This window comes from Garra rufa, chromosome 9 (assembly GCF_049309525.1).
Source record: "Garra rufa chromosome 9, GarRuf1.0, whole genome shotgun sequence".
In the NCBI taxonomy this organism is placed as follows: domain Eukaryota; kingdom Metazoa; phylum Chordata; class Actinopteri; order Cypriniformes; family Cyprinidae; genus Garra; species Garra rufa.
Window position 1 is genome coordinate 26,282,950 of NC_133369.1, and position 22,419 is coordinate 26,305,368.

The 22,419-nt window shown below is 38.5% G+C and overlaps 1 protein-coding gene across 1 annotated transcript in view; it reads right to left on the reverse strand.

Moving 5' to 3' along the window:
- Window positions 1–19,140, reverse strand: part of ephb6 (eph receptor B6) — a 94,208-nt gene extending 75,068 nt beyond the window's left edge. The window contains exon 1 of the mRNA XM_073846489.1: window positions 19,014–19,140. Coding sequence (XP_073702590.1) covers window positions 19,014–19,077 — 64 coding nt within the window. The 5' untranslated portion in view covers window positions 19,078–19,140. The remainder of the gene's footprint in view (window positions 1–19,013) is intronic.
- Window positions 19,141–22,419: the final 3,279 nt, after the last annotated feature.

A 22,419-nucleotide genomic window follows, 5' to 3' on the forward strand; every position in this document is an offset into this window, starting at 1 on the left:
TAATGGTGGAATTTGAATTTGATTGTTCAGGGGTGAAATATTTGTTTACATAAGTATTTATTTGTTTGTTTGTTTGCTTTCTGTATTGATATGATTGATTAGAAAGTGCATTTAAGCTTGGGAAATTTACCATATAAATATTACTATTATTACACAATGAAAGTATCCTCCTGTGACACATGTATACACTTCATATATTAAATTTCCGGCAACATTAATTTCTCTATGAAATGAATAAATAAAACTAATTTAATAGGAAGGAAAGTGCATTTAATTGTTCAAGGGGAAAGGGGAAAGAAATTAAATTCTGCTCTCTGTATTAATCTAAATGACTGTAAAGTGCCCTTGAGCTTTAGAAATATGCTATATAAATTATTCTAAATGGTCAGAATCCTCCTGTGATGCATGCACGTCTGCTGCTGAGAAATGTTGATAGACAAATTAAACAAACTAGTGCCTTTATTAAAGAGAGAAATGTCTAAGTGCTAACAGTTGAAAAATCACTTTAATGCAAATAAATAAATAAATACATAACTCCATGAACCCAGATGGGTGTGACCGTGCTAATGTGACACTGTATTCAAAGTTTTCTTTTGGTTGCAGCGTGTGTTTACATGCGTGCGTGTAAGTTTGGCAACGTCTCTTTAATTTGCTCCAGATGTCTCTATGTACAGACAGTCACCCCAGGACACACTCCTTCATTACCACCAAACCACAGAGAGAGATGGCAAGAGCGAGACAGGGATTAGCACAATTCCAGATTTAAGCTAACGCACGTCAGTGAATGTTATCAGAACTCCTCATTTTGGGTTTAGCTTGAATTGAAGCTTTTCTATGGTCTGTCTCTCTCCACAAAACACTGCTTATGATTCACCAGCGCTGGCAGCACCCTTCTCCTCCTGTAGCCTGCAGCTTTGGACCCGGACGGCTCTCATTTGGCCCTAGAGGCGCGCTGTATTTTTCTGCTTGATCTCATCAATGGCTTGACCTGTGCACACACCAGTTCGCCAGGGAAGCGTGAAGTGTTTTTTTTCTTTCCGCTTTTGTATCCTGCCTTTATTTAGCCACGTTAGTCGAGCACAACACGCATTTCATGCAGTGTCCTAAAAATCTTCCCTCGCAGCGATGGAGGCCGAGCGGTGGAACATACAGTAATAAGCAGCTCGGGATGTTCTGCCATCTTTGCTCTTAGCGGTCTGACTTCTCCGCTCTTTTTTCGGAAGTACAAAGGGCTTCTTACGTGATCGTGGTGCATTCATGTAACTGCCATGGGGCGATCGTTTAGGACTACGATTTTGCGGCATAGACTAGATTGTTGTGTTTTGCCAGGTACTCAAATAATGCGCTTAATATGGAAACATTCTGAATGAACATGGTTTTTAGAGTCAGATCAGGTAGAAAAATCTTGTTGAAGCAACATTATATTTTTTGGCTTTTACTAAAGTGGAGTGAATTTGAGACAGGAAGCGATTGGGGGTTAGAGAGAGTAACAGAATGGGAAAAAGACCACAAACCTGGACTCAAATCACTGCTTTTTATTGCAACTTTATATTTCAAATTTTAACTCTATATCTCACAATGGCAACTGAACATCTCCCAATTGGGACTTTGTTATCTCATAATTCAAATGTTATATTATGCAATTTGATTTTATATTTCACAATTACAACATTATTTCTTAACTGACTTAATATTTCATTATTCACAAAATAATCGATTCATGCGATTCATGTCAAAATGTGATTTTACGTAAGTTTCTAGTTTACAACTGTGATTTTATTTACCACAATTGTGACTATTTATAGTAATTGTGACTTTTTATCTTATAATTTAAACTTTATATCTCACAATGTGATTTTATATTTTACGACCTTATTTCTCATAACTGTGACTTAGTATTTCACAATTGCAATTTATATTTCACAATGTGATTTTATATTTATTGCGATTTTCCATAATTACAACATTCTTTCTCACACAATTGCAACATTATTTCTTAATTGTGATATATATATATATATATATATATATATATATATGTGTGACCCTGGACCACAAAACCAGTCTTAAGTCGCTGGGGTATATTTGTAGCAATAGCCAAAAATATATGGTATGGGTCAAAATTATTGATTTTTCTTTTATGCCAAAAATCATTTAGAAATTAAGTAAAGATCATGTTCCATGAAGATTTTTTGTAAAATTCCTACTATAAATATATCAAAATGTAATTTTTGATTATAGTAATATGCATTGTTAAGAACTTAATTTGGAAAACTTTAAAGGTGATTTTCTCAGTATTTAGATTTTTTTGCATCCTCAGATTCCAGATTTTCTAATAGATGCATCTCGGCCAAATATTGTCCTATCCTAACAAACCATATATCAATAAAAAGCTTATTTATTGAGCTTTCATATTATGTATACATCTCAGTTTTGTAAAATTTAACCTTATGACTGGTTTTGTGGTCCAGGGTCACATATATATATATATATATATATATATATATATATATATATATATATATATATATATATATGCAATTTATGTCACCATGTGGTTTTATCAACTCATAACTGCAAGTTTATATTTCGCAATTATAATTTAATGCCACTGTGACTATTTATGATAACTGTGACTTTTATTTTTTGAGACTCTTTATCTCACAATGTCATTTTCTATTTTACAATTTAATCTTATTTTCTTGTAATTGACTTTATATCATATAATATGACATTATATCTCACCGCTTCAGCTTAATGTTTCACAATTGCACATTTATTTCTCATAAAAGTTCTCACAATGCGATTTTATTACTGCGACTTTATTTTTTATAACTTCATATCTCACAAATGGGACCTTATTTATCGTAATTACAAGTTTATATTTCAAAATTTTAGCGTTTAGTTTCCCAGTTGCAACATTATGTTTTAATTGTGACTTATTGGACAACTGCAGTTTATATGTCGCAATGTGGTATATTTCACAATTATGATTTTTTATCCCACAATTGTGACTATTTTTTTGGTAATTGCGGCTTTTTATTTCATAAGTGAGACTTTGTATCTCACAATATTATTTTATATTTTACAGTTGCGACTTATTTCACAACTGAAATTTATATATGACAATGTGATTTACTATTTATTGCAATTTTTCATTATTACAGCTTCATATCTCACAATTTCGACATTATTTCCTAATTGTGATTTAAGAATTATAATGTAAGATACAAAGATACAAAATAATTGTGACTTTATATTTCACAAAGCAATTTTTATTTTACAATTGTGGCCTTATTATCTTGTAATCTTGACTTTTTGCAATACTTTATCTCACAATGTCATCATATATTTTACAATTTAATCTTATTTTCTTGTAAATGTGACTTTATATCACATAATATGACATTATATCTCACCACTTACACTTAATGTTTTAATTGTGACTTTATTTCTCATAAAAGTTCTCAATGCGATTTTATTACTGTGACTGTATTTTTTATAACTGCAACTTCATATTTCACAACTGGGGCTTCATTTATCGTAATTACAACTTTATATTTCACATTTTTTTTGCATTTAATTTCCCAGTTGCAACATTGTGTTTTAATTGTGACTTAGTATTGGACAATTGACGTTTATATGTTTAAGTGTATATTACACAATTATGATTTTTTTCCCACAATTGTGACTATTTTTTGGTAATTGCGACTTTTTATTTCACAATTGCAATTTATATCTCACAATGTGATTTTATATTTATTGCAATCTTTTATAATTACAGGTTCATATCTCACAATTTCAACAATATTTCCTAATTGCGACTTAAAAATTACAATGTAAGATATACATTTTAATCACAAAATATTATCTTATAATTGTGACTTTATATCTCACAAAGCGATTTTATTTTTTACAATTGTGATCTTGTAATTTTGACTATATCTTATAATGTGACATATCTCACCACGTCAATGCAACACAATGTTCACAACTGCAACTTTATTTCTCATATTTGTGATAAAAAATTTATTAATATAATTTGTATCGCACAATGCGATTTTATATCTACTGTGACTTCATTTTTTATAACTGCAACTTCATATCTTACATTTTGGGGCTTTATTTGTCATATTTGCAACTTTATATTTCACAATTTCAATGTTTAATTTCACACTTGCAACATTATGTTTTAACTTAGTATTACACGATTGCAACACTTTATCTCACAATGTCATCATATATTTTACAATTTAATCTTATTTTCTTGTAATTGTGACTTTATATCATATAATAAGACATTATATCTCACCAGTTCAACTTAATGTTTCACAATTGCAACTTTATTTCTCATAAAAGTTCTCACAATGCGATTTTATTACTGCGACTGTATTTTTTATAACTACAACTTCATATTTCACAACTGGGGCTTTCATTTATATGTCACAATGTAGTTTTATCAACTCATGACTGCTAGTTTATATTTCACAATTATGATTTTATATCTTACAATTGTGACTATTTATGGTAATTGTGACTTTTTATCTCATAAATGAGACTTTATATCTCACAATGTGATTTTGTTTACAAAAAAAAACAATTACAACTTCATATCTCACAACTGCAACATTATTTCTCAATTGTGATGTAAAAATTACAATGCTAGATATAAATTGTAATTATGAAATATCTCAGAATTGTGCCTTTATATCTCATAATGGGACATTATATCTCACCGCTGCAACTTAATGTTTCACAATTGCAACTTTATTTTTCATAATTGTGGTTTAAAATTTTATGAATGCAATTTGTACCTCACAATGCAATTTTTCTTCTAATGCAACTTTATTTTTCATAACTGCAATTTCTCACAATTGGGGCTTTTTTATCATTATACTACAGGGCCATTGAATGCTTGAATCTGATTGGCTGACGTTTTAATGGTGTGCATTACTTTTAGGGAAACGCACGGCGAACGTAGTTCCAGGCAGCTCTTGACCGCATTACATGTCTATATCACTTTTATTTCAAAGCTCCAAAAACAGCAAAATAACCAAAACCCACAACGACACTGGCCAAACAAATAAATACAGTAAACAACAGGATAAAAACGACAGATTATTTCCATGTTTTTGCCACAATATTACATTTTATTATGTATGTGTCTGTCTGCCTGCCTAAACTTCATTATTAACTGCATTAGTTTGCTATCAACGGCTCAAGTGCCATTACTAGGTCTAAAATGACATTTAGGAATTAGCAATGAAAGGTTGTATGAGCTGTGTAAGAAATTATTCCTACTCACAATAGCGGTTTAAGAACAAAAAACAGGACGAATGTCTTGAAATATATGATCGGATCGATGTTTTAAGGTGTGGTAACCGTAGTATAAGCGGAATAATTGACTTCGGTCCGTTGAATTCTACGACAATAATGCCACTCTGCGAAGAATTCAACGACCCGTAGTCAATTATTCCTTACTAATTGCATAATTTTTCAGAATTTCAACATTTAATTTCACAGTTGCAACATCATAGTTTAATTTTGACTTAGTACTGCACGATTGCAATTCGTATGTCACAATGTGGATGCATCAACTCATAATTGCAAGTTTATATTTTTGTGACTTTTCTCACAAACTCTGACTTTATATCTTTATCTTGTGAACGCGTGTCGAAGACTGACATGAAGAGGAGGAATTGTTGAATAAAGTCATTATTTTTGTTTTATTTACACACAAAAAGTATTCTCATAGCTTCTTAACATTACGGTTGAACCACTGATGTCACATGGACTATTTTAATGATGTCCTCAGTACCTTTCTGGGCCTTGAACGTGTCAGTTGCTTATCTGTCTATGTAGTCATAAATCTCTCGGATTTCATCAAAATATCTTAATTTGTATTTTGACGATGAACAATGGTCTTACGGGTGAGTAATTAATAAGAGAATTTTTATTTTTGGGTGAACTATCCCTTCAAGTAGATGACTTCTAACATTAGGAAAATGATTTTTTGCAGTGTAACATGAGGAACTGAAACTAGCTAGCGGAAGAGCTGGTAGTGTTGGTGGGTGGGGAGCAGCTGAAGATAGAGCAGAGCAGGGTGATGCATTTTAGCCTGGGGCAACAGTTTGAGCTTGGATGGGTACAGATCTGAGAGTGGAACTGCGTGACTCAATATACTGACAGTGGGAGACCCCACCACGAGACACACATATATCCAACCTGAGAAGACGTGGATGTAAAACAGAGCTAGCAATGAGGGGAAAACAGTCCAGTGAAGCCCAAGCTGTGCTGCCTGAGGGACCTTTTGGCCCTGTGTGATAAAACACATGAAACTCTGCTCTTCTCCTCTCTCATTGCACCTCTCCATCCTCCTCACCTCCTCCACAGCTCCCTCTTTTACATGGGTGTGGGTGTAAAAGCTGCTTTTACCAGAATGTGAGGCTTTTAAACCATTCTGTTTCTCTCAGCGAGGAACACCCTGCTGCGTGCGCTCTCACTCAGCGCTGTCTGCTCACACACACTCCTTTTCAACGCAAACGAAGGCTAATTACCACTAAAGGAGAGCGCAGTCATTTTTATAACCCGACCTCAGGGACTGACCTTATGGTGTTGTCTTCAGACCAGACCGACAAGATTGCGGTAGGGATAAAATCGCTCTCTCTCTCTCTGAGCTGGGTTGTGTTTTGAGAAGTTTTGACTGCTCTATTTGGAAGCTAGCCTCATATTCTGTCATGGGGATGTAGGCCAATGCAGGTCACTGCAAATCTTGACATCTCCATTTTTCAGTACAAATATATAAGAGATTAATTGAGAAGTATAGCTTCTTACAGACAGAGATCATATACTCAAACAAATTAAGATGTTTTTGATGAAATCCGACAGCTTTCTGACCCTGCATAGACAGCAATGCAACTGACACGTTCAAGGCCCAGAAAGGTAGTAAGGACATTGTTAAAATAGTCCATGTGACATCAGTGGTTCAACCTTAATGTTATGAAGCTACACTGTAAAAAGTTTTTACCAGTTTCAACTTAAAAATGTAAGTTCAGCAGCTGCCTTAAAATTTCAAGTTTAATCAACTTAAAACTACTATTCATTCCAACTCATGACAATAAAATTAGTTAAAATGACTTGTACTTTTAAGTTGATTTAACTTGAACTTTTAATGCAGCTGCTAAACTTAAGATTTTAAGTTAAAACTGGTGAAAACTTTTTACAGTGTATGAGAATACTTTTTGTGTGGTACTCTTGTGAACATGCCTCAAAGCTTGACACGGAAGAAAATAAATTGTTGAATAAAGTCATTATATTTGTTTTCTTTATGCACAAAAAGTATCTTATGAATGTCGTACAGGTTTGGTCCGACATAAGGGTGAGCAATTATTGACAGAATTTTCATTATGGGTGAGCTATCCCTTTAAAGCTTGTGGTCAGAAAATATATCAAGGTTTTTCTCATAAATTTAGGCATTAATCAAATATAGTAAAGTTTCTGCTTGCTACAACAAAATGGGTAAGCATACACTGCCGTTCAAAAGTTTTGGATCAGTAGGATGTTCATCAAGGCTGGATTTATTTGATCAAAAAATACAAAAACAATTATTTTCACAGCTTAAAATAATGGTTTTCTATTTTAATATATTTTAAAATATAATTTATTCCTGTGATGCAAAACTGAATTTCAGCATCATTACTCCAATCTTCAGTGTCACATGATCCTCCAGAAATCATTCTAATATGCTGATTTATTAATTGTATTATCAATGTTGAAAACAGTTGTGCTGTTTAATTTTTTTTAGAACCTGTGCTTAATTTTTTCAGGATTCTTTGATGAATAAAAAGTTAACAGGAACAACATTTATTCAAAATATAAATGTTTGAAGTCTTTGCTATCACTTTTTTATGAACTTACACAATCCTTGGTGAATAAAAATATTAATTTCTTTAAAAAAAAGAAGAAATAAACGTTTACTGTCCACAAATGTTTAAATGGTAGTTTAAATCGTTACAAACAATTTCTATTTTGAATAAATGCTGTCCTATTGAACTTTTTATTTATTAAGGAATCCTGGAAAAATATATCACAGGTTCCAACAAAATGAAGAGTTTGGTTCCAAAGCGCGATAAACAGCATTTAAAAAAAACAAAAAAAAAAAAACAATATCTGGTCGGTATTGAAAAGTCAATTTTTAATTTTACACAAAATGCAATATCTGCCGTGTTACTCTAGTCGCATTTCCATTACAGATTTGTGCAAAACTTTGTTGATATTTTATAAATGTCGATTTAAAAGTATTGCGAAATGACGGCGTTTCCATTAACAGATGTTACGCAACTAAAACTTAATTATTTCTTCTTTGGTGATAAGTCATGGCAACAAATTTTTGTGGGATTTTGGATATATTTAATCGAATGTGACCTGTAAATGCGAAAAAAAAAGTTTCCATTGCTGTTTTGCGAAATATTCCTTTTTCGAATTGCCTGAAAAACCACCTCATGCATGATATGCATATATGGGAGTTTTTGCGCAATTGACGCGTTTCCGTTAATTTGGCGCAATTTAAGGGGTAATGGAAAAGCCGCTTCTGTAATGTTTTCTCCCTATTTTTCCATGTGACAAACACTAGTCTCCCATCTCTGCAAAATGCGATACATCCGCTCAACCAATCACTGCGCACAATTCCACGCTTAGTAAACAGTAAAGGCGGTGCTTTGAATACACCCGGCATCCTAGTTTTCCTCATCTACTTTGTACTTTGTGATCAGCAAACAAAAAAATGAAATGAAAAAAAAAAATTTTGCCGGCATTGATGAACCTGGTTTCTGCAGTGAGGAAGAAATGTAAGCCATCGAAATCTAATCATTTACGTGACGAGATTAAGAAGTTGAGACACTCATTTTATTGCATATGCATGATTCATTGCATTTTGAAAAAAAAAAATAAAAAAATCATGGATTCATTGCATTTTGGTAAAAAAAAAAAAAAAAAAAAAATTTATATTAAATCTTTGGATTTGAATTTGTAATATTATTATAACCTAAAGATGCTATGTGAAAGTCTGAAACAGAAAATAGTGGTTTTTATCTTGCCTATTTCTTGGTAAAAAAAACACATTTTTACTCAAATTAATCAAAATGGATTTATAGCGTTTTGTTGTGAAAAATTATTACAATTTAAATAACCATTTTCTATTTTAACATATTTTAAAATGTCATTTATTCCTCTTATTACTTCACTCTTCGGTGCCAAAAAATTCAATACGCTGATTTGCTGCACAAGACACATTTCAAATTATTACCAATGTTGAAAACAGTTGTATTGCCTAATATTTTTGTGAAAACTGTGATTGTCACACCCTCTGCACGTTCCCTCAGCCCCAATCACCACGATCCTCCACCAACCAGCCAATCACCACCACAGCACACCCGTGAACCATCACCAGAATACTAATCACCGTCACCTGCACCGGCAATCACCACACCCTTTATATACCTACCTCTGCCACTCACTCATCGGCTGGTATCAAAGTTGCATGGATGTTTCTCTGTGGATCTTCTCCCCCTCCTGTTGTCTCTCCTGTGCTCCTCGTGGATTCTTCCGATGTTCTCCTGTGCTCCTCGTGGATTGCTCTGATGTTCTCCTGTGATACACGTTAATCGTGTTAAAGGGAAGTGACTATTGCTAACGCTATGATCCTTATGAACTTGAACTCACCTGTTGTGTTTGTTTGAAGATTTGACCACAGAGACCTTATTTCACCCGATTGCACGTGTGTTGTACTGTGCACGTTTGTTAATAAATACCTTGAAAGATACTCACCTTCTCCCTTTGTGTGTGGTCGTGACAGGATACCAGCCCTTAAAATATTAACTCACCGCTTCACTCATGGAGGCGAGTGCCGCTATCACCGAAGACACCCCCGATCCATTTGCGGATATGGTAAACGTCCTTCGTCAATCTCTACCTGCTGCTCCAACGACGATTTCCAACACGCCCCTCTCTCGCCCCATGAGTTATTCCGGAGACCCGGGTGGTTGCAATGGTTTCCTCCTGCAAAGTTCCCTCTATATTGAAGCCAACGCACACCAGTTTCCTAACGAAATTTCTAAAATATCTTTTATGATTTCCCTCCTCACTGGACAGGCACTCCAATGGGCAGACGCACTCTGGAATTCACGGAGCGACGCTTTAATCTCCTATAATGCTTTCGTTGCCCACTTCAAGGACGTGTTTGGAGCTGCGCTCACTCCCCTTTCGGTGCACGACGAGCTGATCACTCTGAATCAAGGTGCGTCCAATATCCATGAATACACCCTGCGCTTCCGCTCCCTAGCGGCCACCAGTGGTTGGAACCAAGTAGCTCTCCTAGCAGCCTACCGTAAGGGGCTTAAACCCCAGATCCGCAAGCATATGGTTATTTACGATGACAACGTACCGCTGGAAACCTTTATTAAGAAGGCAGTAGGCATTTCTCAACATCTCTCAGCGTGTCCTTCTACAAAGTCTGTACCCAGCTTCCCTCCACTCCGAACACCGTCACCCCAACGAGACGCGGAGGAGCCTATGATTACTGACTCCTATCGCCTGGATCCTGCGGAGAGGAAACGACGAATTAATAATCATCTGTGCCTATATTGTGGAGAAGCCTCTCACTTCATCAGTGCCTGTCCAGTCCGCCCGCCTCGTCCAATGGTGAGTACCGTATCTATTACTCCGGCCATGTCTCTCTTACCCCATACTACCGCTAAACTAATAGTAAACTCTCGTACTCTCCCCATCTATGTGCTCGTGGATTCCGGAGCGGCTGGCAATTTTGTTTCATCACACTTCATTGCTAAACATCGAATTCCCACCGTTCAAAATGAGGTCACATACCACATAACCACAATCCAAAACTCACCATTGGGCGATGGTAAGATATCTCGCCGGACCAGAAAAGTGACCCTCGTCTCCCAACACAACCACCGGGAACATCTGACCCTCCTAGTACTCCCGCGAGCCAACGTGGATGTCATCCTGGGCAGACCATGGCTCATTAAGCACCAACCCCGCATAGATTGGAGCACAGGAGAGGTCCTGGAGTGGGGCGCAACGTGTGAGGACCACGGCTACCATCCTTCCTCGTCAGATGTAAAGTCTCCATACCGTCCTATCCCTCTGCACGCCACCACCATAGAGAGCCCTGCCACTCAATCCGCCACCACCATTCCCCCCGTCTATCAGTCTTTCACCGATGTCTTCAGCAAGGAACGGGCCACACAACTACCACCGCACCGGCCCTGGGACTGTAGTATCGACCTGCTGCCAGGCGCCAAACTACCCCACGGGAAGATCTACCCCCTCTCACGTCCTGAGCAGGAAGCCATGGAGAATTACATCCAGGAGGCTCTCCAACAGGGGTTCATCAGACCTTCCACGTCCCCAGCAGCATCCAGTTTCTTCTTCGTCCCCAAGAAGGATGGTGGGCTCAGACCTTGCATTGACTACCGGGTGCTCAACGACGCCACGGTGAAATTCGCCTATCCACTTCCTCTAGTGCCAGCTGCCTTGGAGGAACTACGGGAAGCCCGCGTCTTCACCAAACTCGACCTCCGCAGTGCATACAACCTGATCCGTATCCGAGAAGGAGATGAGTGGAAGACCGCCTTCATCACCCCCACCGGTCACTATGAATATCAGGTGATGCCCTATGGCCTGGCTAACAGTCCTTCCGTATTTCAGAATTTCATGAACGAAATCTTCCGCGACTACCTCCATCGATTCGTAATCATCTACATTGACGATATCCTCATTTACTCACGTAACCTAAAGGAACATCAAGACCACGTCCGTCAGGTTCTCCAACGCCTCCGTGAGTACCAACTCTATCTAAAATTAGAAAAATGTGAATTCCATCAGCCCACCATCTCCTTTCTCGGATACGTGATCACTGCGGAGGGAGTTCACATGGAAGCCGGCAAGGTGGACGCAGTGGCCAAGTGGGCGGAGCCCAGGACGGTGAAGGAGCTTCAGCGTTTCTTAGGCTTCGCTAACTTCTACCGACGCTTTATAAAGAACTATAGCCTCCTATCGGCTCCACTCACTTCCCTCTTAAAGGGAGGTCGCCGGGTACTACAGTGGACTCCAGAGGCTCAGCAAGCCTTCGACCGTCTAAAACTAATGTTCACCACCGCTCCCATCCTCAAGCACCCCGACCCTTCAAGGCCCTTCGTGGTGGAGGTAGATGCGGCGGACGTGGGCGTAGGAGCCGTGCTGTCCCAGTGGTCTGATGAACCCCGATCCCTCCACCCGTGTGCGTACTATTCCAAAAAACTTACCCCAGCTGAGCAGAATTATGGAATTGGAGACCGCGAACTGCTGGCCATAAAGCTCGCCCTCGAAGAGTGGCGGCACTGGTTGGAAGGAGCCCAGTTCCCCTTCACCGTAATAACCGACCACAAGAACCTCCAGTACATTCAGAACGCCAAGAGACTAAATGCCCGCCAAGCTCGCTGGTCATTATTCTTTGCCCGATTCAATTTCCACATTACTTACCAACCCGGCCACAAAAACACCAAAGCAGACGCCCTATCACGTATGCACTCACCTGAACCTACCTCTGACGATCCTGATCCAATTCTACCCCCATCTGTCTTTCTCGCACCCATACTATGGCAGCTGGATGAAGATATACGGGCCGCCACCTTCGAGGAACCTGCACCACCGGAGCTTCCCCCGGGTCGTGTCTATGTCCCAAGCCGTCTCAGACCCCTTCTGCTGGATAGTACGCACACGTCCCCCGGCTCAGGACATCCTGGCAGCAGGCGAACCCTCTCGCTCCTCCAGCAGAAATATTGGTGGCCCAACATGAGCAGGGAAGTGGAACGGTACGTCCAAGGATGTTCGGTCTGCGCCGTCAACACAACCCCACGCCGCTTACCCGAAGGTAAATTACAACCGTTACCTATTCCCCGCCGACCCTGGACACACTTGGGCATTGACTTCGCCACAGACCTGCCCCCCTCTCAGGGTTACACCACAATTTTAGTGGTAGTCGATCGATTCTCGAAAGCTTGCAAATTAATACCTCTCAAAGGTCTCCCCACAGCACTAGAAACCGCAGAGGCACTATTCCACAATGTATTCCGGAACTTCGGACTCCCAGAAGACATCGTGTCCGATCGGGGACCCCAATTCATTTCCAGGGTCTGGCGGGCCTTCTTCCAACTTCTGGGTACCACAGTCAGCCTGTCATCCGGATATCACCCTCAAACGAACGGGCAGACCGAACGGAAAATACAGGAAATCTCCCGCTACCTTCGGACGTACTGTTCCCAACATCAAAACACCTGGAGCCAGTATCTACCGTGGGCTGAGTATGCGCAAAATTCCCTCCGTCAAACCTCTACTGGTCTAACCCCATTCCAATGCATTCTAGGTTATCAACCAGCTCTGTTTCCATGGACTGGAGAGTCCTCCGAGGTGCCCGCGGTAGATCACTGGTTCCGAGAGAGCGAGAGGGTGTGGGACTCAGCGCACGTCCATCTCCAGCGGGCAGTACGGAGGCATACGGAACATGCCAACCGCCGTAGGTTACCCAACCCCGTTTACCTCCCCGGGGACCAGGTATGGTTGTCCACTCGAGACATACGCCTCCGGCTGCCCAGTAGGAAGCTGAGTCCCCGCTACATAGGGCCCTTCACCGTGCACTCACAGATCAACCCTGTCACCTACCGTCTAAACCTACCTCCACATTACAGAATCGCCCCCTCGTTTCACGTTTCCCTACTCAAGCGCCACACTGAACCCCTGTTCCCTTCCTCCACAGAGTCGGAGTCACCTCCTCCTCCCGACCCGCCAGAGATCCTTGGAGATAACATCTACCAAGTCCAAGAAATCCTAGACTCCCGGCGGCGGAACGGCCAGCTCCAGTACCTAGTGGACTGGGAGGGGTTCGGACCCGAGGAGAGATCGTGGATACCCCGTGACGACATCCTGGACCCGACTCTCCTCGAGGAATTCCACCGCCAACATCCCGAACGCCCAGCTCCCAGAGGTCGTGGTCGTCCCCGTCGCCGTTCTTGGGTGCCAGGAGTCACCCGTGGAGGAGGGGGTGATGTCACACCCTCTGCACGTTCCCTCAGCCCCAATCACCACGATCCTCCACCAACCAGCCAATCACCACCACAGCACACCCGTGAACCATCACCAGAATACTAATCACCGTCACCTGCACCGGCAATCACCACACCCTTTATATACCTACCTCTGCCACTCACTCATCGGCTGGTATCAAAGTTGCATGGATGTTTCTCTGTGGATCTTCTCCCCCTCCTGTTGTCTCTCCTGTGCTCCTCGTGGATTCTTCCGATGTTCTCCTGTGCTCCTCGTGGATTGCTCTGATGTTCTCCTGTGATACACGTTAATCGTGTTAAAGGGAAGTGACTATTGCTAACGCTATGATCCTTATGAACTTGAACTCACCTGTTGTGTTTGTTTGAAGATTTGACCACAGAGACCTTATTTCACCCGATTGCACGTGTGTTGTACTGTGCACGTTTGTTAATAAATACCTTGAAAGATACTCACCTTCTCCCTTTGTGTGTGGTCGTGACAGTGATACTATTTTTTCAGTATTTTTGATGAATAAACCAGAAAACAACATTTATTTAAAATAGAAGGTAAATTTGACATCAATTTCACGCATCTTCGCTGCATAAAAGTTATTTTTTTTAATTGTTTTGGAAAAATATATTAAAAATCATGTGCAATCATATGAGATTAAGTTTTCCCTTTATAAACAATTAACCATGGTTTTATTATAGTAAAAGTTTAGCTTCCATGTTTTTTAGCATATTGATTATCATTTCTAAGCACAGTTTTACAACAAATACCATGGTTAAACTATGGTTAGTGTAGCAAAAACATGGGTAATTTGTGATTATGATGGTTTAACTAGTAACCTGACAAGATTTTAGGTGTCAAAATTTGACACAGTGACTGTAGTAGACAACAAAAAATAACGTATAGTCTTAAAATTTAACCATGGTTTTACTACGAATAAAACCAAAAAACCATGGTTAATTTTCGCAAGGGTCAATGTACATGTAAGCCCAGTTCAGACTACACATTATTTTATATCGTCTATGAAAGTCACTATATCAGATTTTGACTCCTAAAATCTTGTCATGTCATAAACAAGAATCATGTCGGACTACACGATCATCGCTTGCCTTCTGTTACGACATGCAAGCAGTCATCGATAGTGAGGGAATATATAGAAGATGCTGTGAGTGTAAACAAAAAATGGCTAGCAAACAGCATCTTGTCATCTGAAAACCCCAAAAATAAAGAAAACTTGAAAGTGGACACAAATCTGCATTGCATGAAGAGGTCAGACTGTCAAAGAGAACTAAGGTAAAAATAGTTTTTATTTAAAAACTTATAAAACATCTTATAAAAGCTGTTTTATTTCACATGGAGCACCTCAGGTCACCTTATTTGGGCCACCATTCTAAGATTACATGAGCGCCAAAACCCTACCCTAAATATGGTTACAGTGTCTGATGTGATCAGAGAGGGCACTTTCACAAGCAGACCTACAAACGCCTTCCAGAGATCATGAAGGTACGGGACGTTATGTGAATAGACAGGCAGCATCTATGTGAATGGCCGTTGAGCTAATTAAAGGTGATGAAGGGTACAGGCCTTTGCTCCAGGAGGCCAGGTACAACTGCATTAGTTTAGAGTTATGGGCCTGAGGGAATAGCTGTGGACTAGTTAAACGTGATGAAAGGTATAGCATTTTGCTATAGGAGAGCAGATAAAGGGGTCTGCTGAATTAGTTTAGAGTTATGGCCTTGAGAAAACGACCTAGAATCATTAGAGGTATATGAGTCTGTGTTATGGGACTGATGTGTTGCAGAGGTTAATATAGCATTATTGCAATATGGGCACAAAACACTTTGATTGGTCCTTGTTTTTTTCTATCTATAAAAAAAAAAAAATTTTGTTTGTCACATACACCCATGGTACAATAGCAGTGAAAGTTTGTGTTTATCATGCAAGCTCTTTAGGCTACGCAAGTCACTAATTACTCCAAAAATATACTGAGATTTCACACTGTAAAATATTGTCATGTGTTGTTAAATATCTGTTGAATGATTGATTGATTGATTGATTGATGTTTGTTTGAAAATTTGGGGTCAGTAAGATTTTTTAACACCACCAGTCAAAAGTTTTTGAACAGTAAGATTTGTTTTATGTTTTTTAAGTCTCTTCTGCTCACCAAGCCTGCATTTATTTGATCCAAAGTACAGCAAGAACTGTACAATTTTGAAATATTTTTACTATTTAAAATAACTGTCTTCTATTTGAATATATTTTCTAATATAAATTATTCCTGTGATTTCAAAGCTGAATATTTAACATCATTACTCCAGTCACAAGATCCTTCAGAAATCATTTTAAAATTCTAATTAGCTGAGATATATATGTATATGTGTGTGTGTGTGTGTGTGTGTGTGTGTGTGTGTGTGTGTGTATTATTAAACAGCTGAGTAGATTTTTTTCAGCTTTCTTTGATGAATAGAAAGATGAAAAGAATAACTGCATTTATCTGAAATAGAAATCTTTACTAACCTTGTCAATATATTTATCAGCACTTTTGATCAATTTAAAGCATCCTTTCTAAATAAAAGTATTAATTTCTATATTTCCTTCTCCCTCCAAAAAAATCATACTGAATCCAAGTTTTTGAATGGTAGTGTATAATAATTGTAAAGCTTTTTATTTCAGATAAATGCTGATCTTTGGATCCTTCTATTCATTAAAGAATCCCGAATACAAAGAAACTGTTTGGTAAGCAGAATAAACTTCTTTAAGAAACTTAAGAACTTTAACTTTTAAAATTCTTACTATCAGTGTGACATGATCTTTCAGAAATCATCATAAAACATTTCTTATTATTATCAATGGTGAAAACAATTGTGCTGCTTAATATTTTTGGACACTGTTTTCAGGATTTTTTGATGAATAGGAAGTTCAAAAGGACAGCATTTTTAAAGCATTTTTTGCAACAATGTAAAAGTATTTATTTATGTATTATTTATGTATATGTACCCTATTTTATTTATGGCACCTTATTTCATTTTTAAAATTATTTTTATTATTAAGTTTTTTTTTGCCACTGCTTTTGTTGTGTCACGCACTGGCAATACTTTAAGTATAATAATCATGCTTTGAAAATGTATTTTGCTTTAAAAAGTTGTATTTAATATGATAAAATAAACCTGTGGTGAATTGGTATTGGTGAATATTCACCATATTAGCACAGTGAAAACTGTTGTGTTGCTTATTATTTTATTATTCAGGATTCTTTGATGAACAGGAATTGCAAAAGAACAATATTTATTTTAAATAGACATTTTTGAAGCATTTTTCCAACATTGTGAAAGTCCTTACTACCACTTTTTATCAATTTATTGGATCTTTGCTGAATGCATTTATTTATTTATAAGTAACCTGTTTGTGACACTGAACCACAAAACCAGTCTTATGAAGCAGAGGTGTATTTGCAGCAATCGCCAAAAATACATTGTATGGGTCAAAATGATCGATTTTTCTTTTATGCCAAAAATCATTAGGATATTAAGTAAAGATCATGTTCCATGATCATTTCCTACTGTAAATATATCAAAACTTAATTTTGATTAGTAAAATGCATTACTAAGAACTTCATTTGGACAACTTTAAAGGTTTTGTGGTCCAGGGCCACATTTTTTATTAATAGCACCTTATTTAATTTTTTATTATTATTATTAATATTATTATATTATTAAGTAGCTGTAGTATTTGGTTGTTTGTTTTTACCACTGCTTTTTTGTGTGTGATGCACTGACAATATTTTATGTATAATAATCATGCTTTGAAAAGTTCTTTAAAATTTAAATTTAATTGTAAACAACAATTAGTAACAGTCATTATGCAAGTGAAATTTGTATTTGATATAATTGAATCCACCTGACTACCTGTGTTGAAGTGTTGGCATAAAGGGCCTCAAAAATATTGTCCCGGGACATTTTAGCAATGGTCCTCATTTTGAATAGTAGAAATAGTTCTTTTCACTTTTTACAATGCAAATAGTTACATACAGTCTTGTGCATAAACGCATGCTTTCATGTGAAAAATGCAAAGCACAATGGCCGATTCAAATAAGTTCGAAAAAACAGTAGCACATACAAGCTTCTGTGAGACAACATGTTCCTAACAGACTCTGGCATTCAAATACCTCTCTCTCTCTCTCTCTCTCTCTCTCTCTCTCTCTCTCTCTCTCACACACACACACACACACACACAAAATGAGTCATTGAGAGCTTTTTCACAAGAGCTCACTATGAGATGCCAACTTCATCAATCCATCTATTTAAACTGCTCATGTCTGCAACGCATTGACTGAAAACACCATTTAGCCAATAGAAAAATGAGACCGAGAGAAAGAGAAAAGTGCAGATGAAAGGACACAGAGATGTACAGTGAAGTGAGTGGGGTGTCTGTATTGTCAGGGGTCTGAATGGTCTGTGGGGAGGAGGAAGGCCATTATAACAGTTATAATATCAGAAAAAGGGGACAGAGAGTTGGAAAAGCGGGGGGAGTTGCATGGGTCAGAGAGAGACAAAGGTTACACAACAAATTATTCACCCCTCCGCTGGCTCTATTCTGCACCCTTTTGTTAAGTATAAACGCAGCTTGGCAGGGTCCACAGAGAGCTCTTCAATTCACAGTAACAACTCATAAACAGCCACTCATTATACAGTACAAGGGTCCGTTCAGATCATCAGCTTCAGAGTGACACACAAACACATGCAGATGTAAATGAAAGTGAACTGCTAGAACCGCAAGCAGACCTACAAACTCATTCAGAGACTCCTACACATGTTGACACACACTCCAAACCGGACCGGACAGCAAGAGACCCCCTCAAAACGGGGCAGCTTAGAGCGCCAGGGGGAGCAAAGGAAGTTTCATACCTTCTTCAGCTGAACTGTGCTGGACCACAAGAGAGACAGACAGAAAGATCCTCCACATTTCCATCAGAGCAACACACAAGAGAAGTCCAGAGAGGAAGAACACGAGAGAGGGAGACAGGAGGAGAGAGAGAATGAGAGAGAGAAGGGAGGAGGAGTCTGTCTGCTCGTTTTTATCTCAGATTAAAGAGAGGAGAGAAAGAGAGGGGGTGGGGGAGCGGGGAGGAGTATTTATGTGTGATGATGATTATGACTGAGAAGTCACTGAGCAAAGAATGAGGAGAGAGAGAGAGAAAGAGAAAGAGAAATGAAGGGACCGATAAACTGAGTTTAGATACTCACCGTGATGGACAACCTAAAACGAGTTGGGCTTGTTCGCAGAAAAAGTGTCTAGACACGCAGGAGACAGACGCTCTCACAGTCACATTTGGTGAAGGCTCTGGTTTGGCATGCTGATAGGGCACAGCCAGCCAGATTGGAAATATGCATCACTCAGTAAAAGAAGCTTGGAAACCTGCCTGCGTGTTTTCTTTCCCTCTCTTCTTTCAGTTGCTGCTTGTTTTGTTCCTGGAAAAAAAATACATATTTTGAATATTTTCTTATGGGCTTGGTCTCACTTTCCACACACACTTAGAAAGGTTATTCAGTATAGGCTGTCATATAAAAACTGCTGAACTCTAGAAGACTACGGTGGTGTACAATTGTAGCTTTGAAAACAGCGCCTCCTTGTGGACACAGTGATTTGAAGAGATCGGTGGTGGGGTTCTGTATACACTGTTGTGAGGGAAAAAAGTTTTGAAGGTACGTTTAAGAGAAGCCTAATGATTCAATCATCATCACACAAGTGTAAAAGAAGCAGTATATTATCTTACAATTTTTTCGCTTACGCTCTTCGGCGCCCTCATTTACTATATGTGACCCTGCTGGACCCCAAAAGCAGTCATAAGGGTCAGTCAGTTGAGAGTTGAATAAATAAGCTTTCCATTGATGTATGGTTTGTTTGAATAGAGCAATAATTGTTCGAGACACAACTATTTTAAAATCAGGAATCTGATCGAGGGTCCAAAAATTTTTAAATACTGAGAAAATCGACTTTAATATTGTCCAAGAGAAGTTTTGACGTCTCTGAGATGTACGTGCTGTCAGGGTTACTAATCAAAAATTAAGTTTTGATATATTTACGGTAGGAAATTTACAGAACAACTTAATGGAACATGATCTTTACTTAATGTCCTAATGATTTTGGTGTAAGAGAAAAATTGATCATTTTGACCCATAATGTATGGCTATTGTTAAATATACCAGCGCTACTTAAGACTGGTTTTGTGATTACGAGTCACATGTCTATATATTTTCTTCCATTTTACCTGTTTTTATCGTGTTCCGTAAATTTTTTTTTTTAGTCCTAATAGAAGTGCGAGCCTCGGGAGCGAACCTTCCTACAAGCACAGAAAGCCAAGTTTGTTTCAAAGACTCGATGTCCATGAGCAGTTCAAGTTGTGAATTGGATTTAGCGAATTTGTACAAAAATAAAATTAAATAAACTTTTGTCATGTCGTAAGTGTACAATATAGGCCTAACAGCAGTGAGAGAACCCCCCCCCCATTAAATTAACATGTTGTTTCATGCATGTTAAGTTATTTACATTGTTAAAGAGTTGGATTCTCATGTATAACAGAGTATTTCTGTGCCGAATGCACACTTCTGGGTTTCTTACAAGTTTCGGAAAGTTTTCTTCATGACGTCCTGAAGGGTGGAACTCCTTGTATGGGCATTTCTCCCGAAAGAGCGCGCCCGCGCACACATTGACCATTCCAGAGCTAGAGCAAGAGCTAGCCCATAAATGCGCTTTTCCTCTGGCTGCACTGCTGCACGGGACTCACTCGGGAAGAATATCTCTAAAGAAGCGTGATTTTGGATGTAAGGCAAAGAGAACCTTGCTCAGCTTCCCGAGGAACCCAGCGTTACCTGAACAGTGGATGATGCAGTTTCTTTTTCCGGGGCAGAAACTGAGTTTTGCACGTGTGTTTGTTGATGAACGTTTTATAAACAAAGCCTAGTTTGACGCTGGATTTACAAATCGTTTGATACTGAAAGATGAAGCAGTCCCAGCTATAAAAGATCCCAGTCATATTCAGAACTGCAGATGGTAAGTGAAAGGCATCAAATGTCTGTTTTGTTGGCATTCGGCGCACGAGTTCTTGTCAATCTTTAGCTCCGCCCACGGCACGCCTCCAGGAGCTCGGCTGTTTTCGGAGAGAATCGTAAAGCTGTATCTTTCTTGTGTAAATATGATAGAACCAAAGACTTTTTGGAGATATGAAGGACGCATATAGTCTCTATAGGTACTCAAGATTCACATAAGAATGGGTGAAACTTTGTGCGTTATGCCCCCTTTAATGTTTTAAGCATCTGTCGATATCCAATTAAAGTGCAAACTTTAAAGGATAGTGGACCCAAAAATGAAAATTCTGTCATTAATTACTCACCCTTATGTCGTTCCAAACTGAACACCAAATTAAGATGTTTATAGAGTGTTTTCAAGAGGTGTCATAAATTGGTGGCACTGAACGTAAATAATGCCACTGAACCCAACTGGCAAACTTTGCTGATTATTTATTGTTGAAAATTATTTTCATGTTTTGCACTAATCATTCAGATCGGGAAAAACATTTGAAGTACTGTAGACTGCCTAAAGTTATAACAAATCAAGTAGAAGAGTGCAAAAAACTGGGGAACAAAAGGCGTTTGTGGTTGGCGAAACTGAACTATTTCCAGGTCAAGAATCTTGACAACATTCATGTTTGTTCTTATCATTTCCAGTCAGGTAGCTTAAATGTTAGGCTAATATCTTAAATAATACTGCTCCTACATATCTTTACCGCCTATTAACTTTAGTTTGTCAAAATATTGCGCTCTTTCCTGCTTACTAGGTCCTTCTCTATGTGATTTAGCAGCTTCCACATGGGTTTTCCATGGTTTAGACAGCATAAATTAGCAAAGCAACGTATTTAGTAGTACATTAACCATGCAATCCATACGGTTGTTTACATCCGAGTGTCTCCAATATGTTCAAGCATCCAAGTAACTGACCAAACTGACTCAGCAAGGATCCTACCACGGTCAAGGTACAGACACGTAATAAGGACATTGTTAAAGTGGTCCATGTGACATCAGTGGTTCAACTGTAATTTTACAAAGCTATGAGAATACTTTTTGTGTCAAAGAAAACAAAACTAAAGACTTAACAATTCTTCTCCTCTGCATCATGTAGGCACCATTACTGAGAGTACCATGACTCATGCGTGTGCATTCCTCTGCTTGTAAACAAGGCACAGCGCATGTGTCATGGTATTCTCAGTATTGGCGGCAGACTGTACCAGAAGAGAAGAAATCATTGAATAAAGTA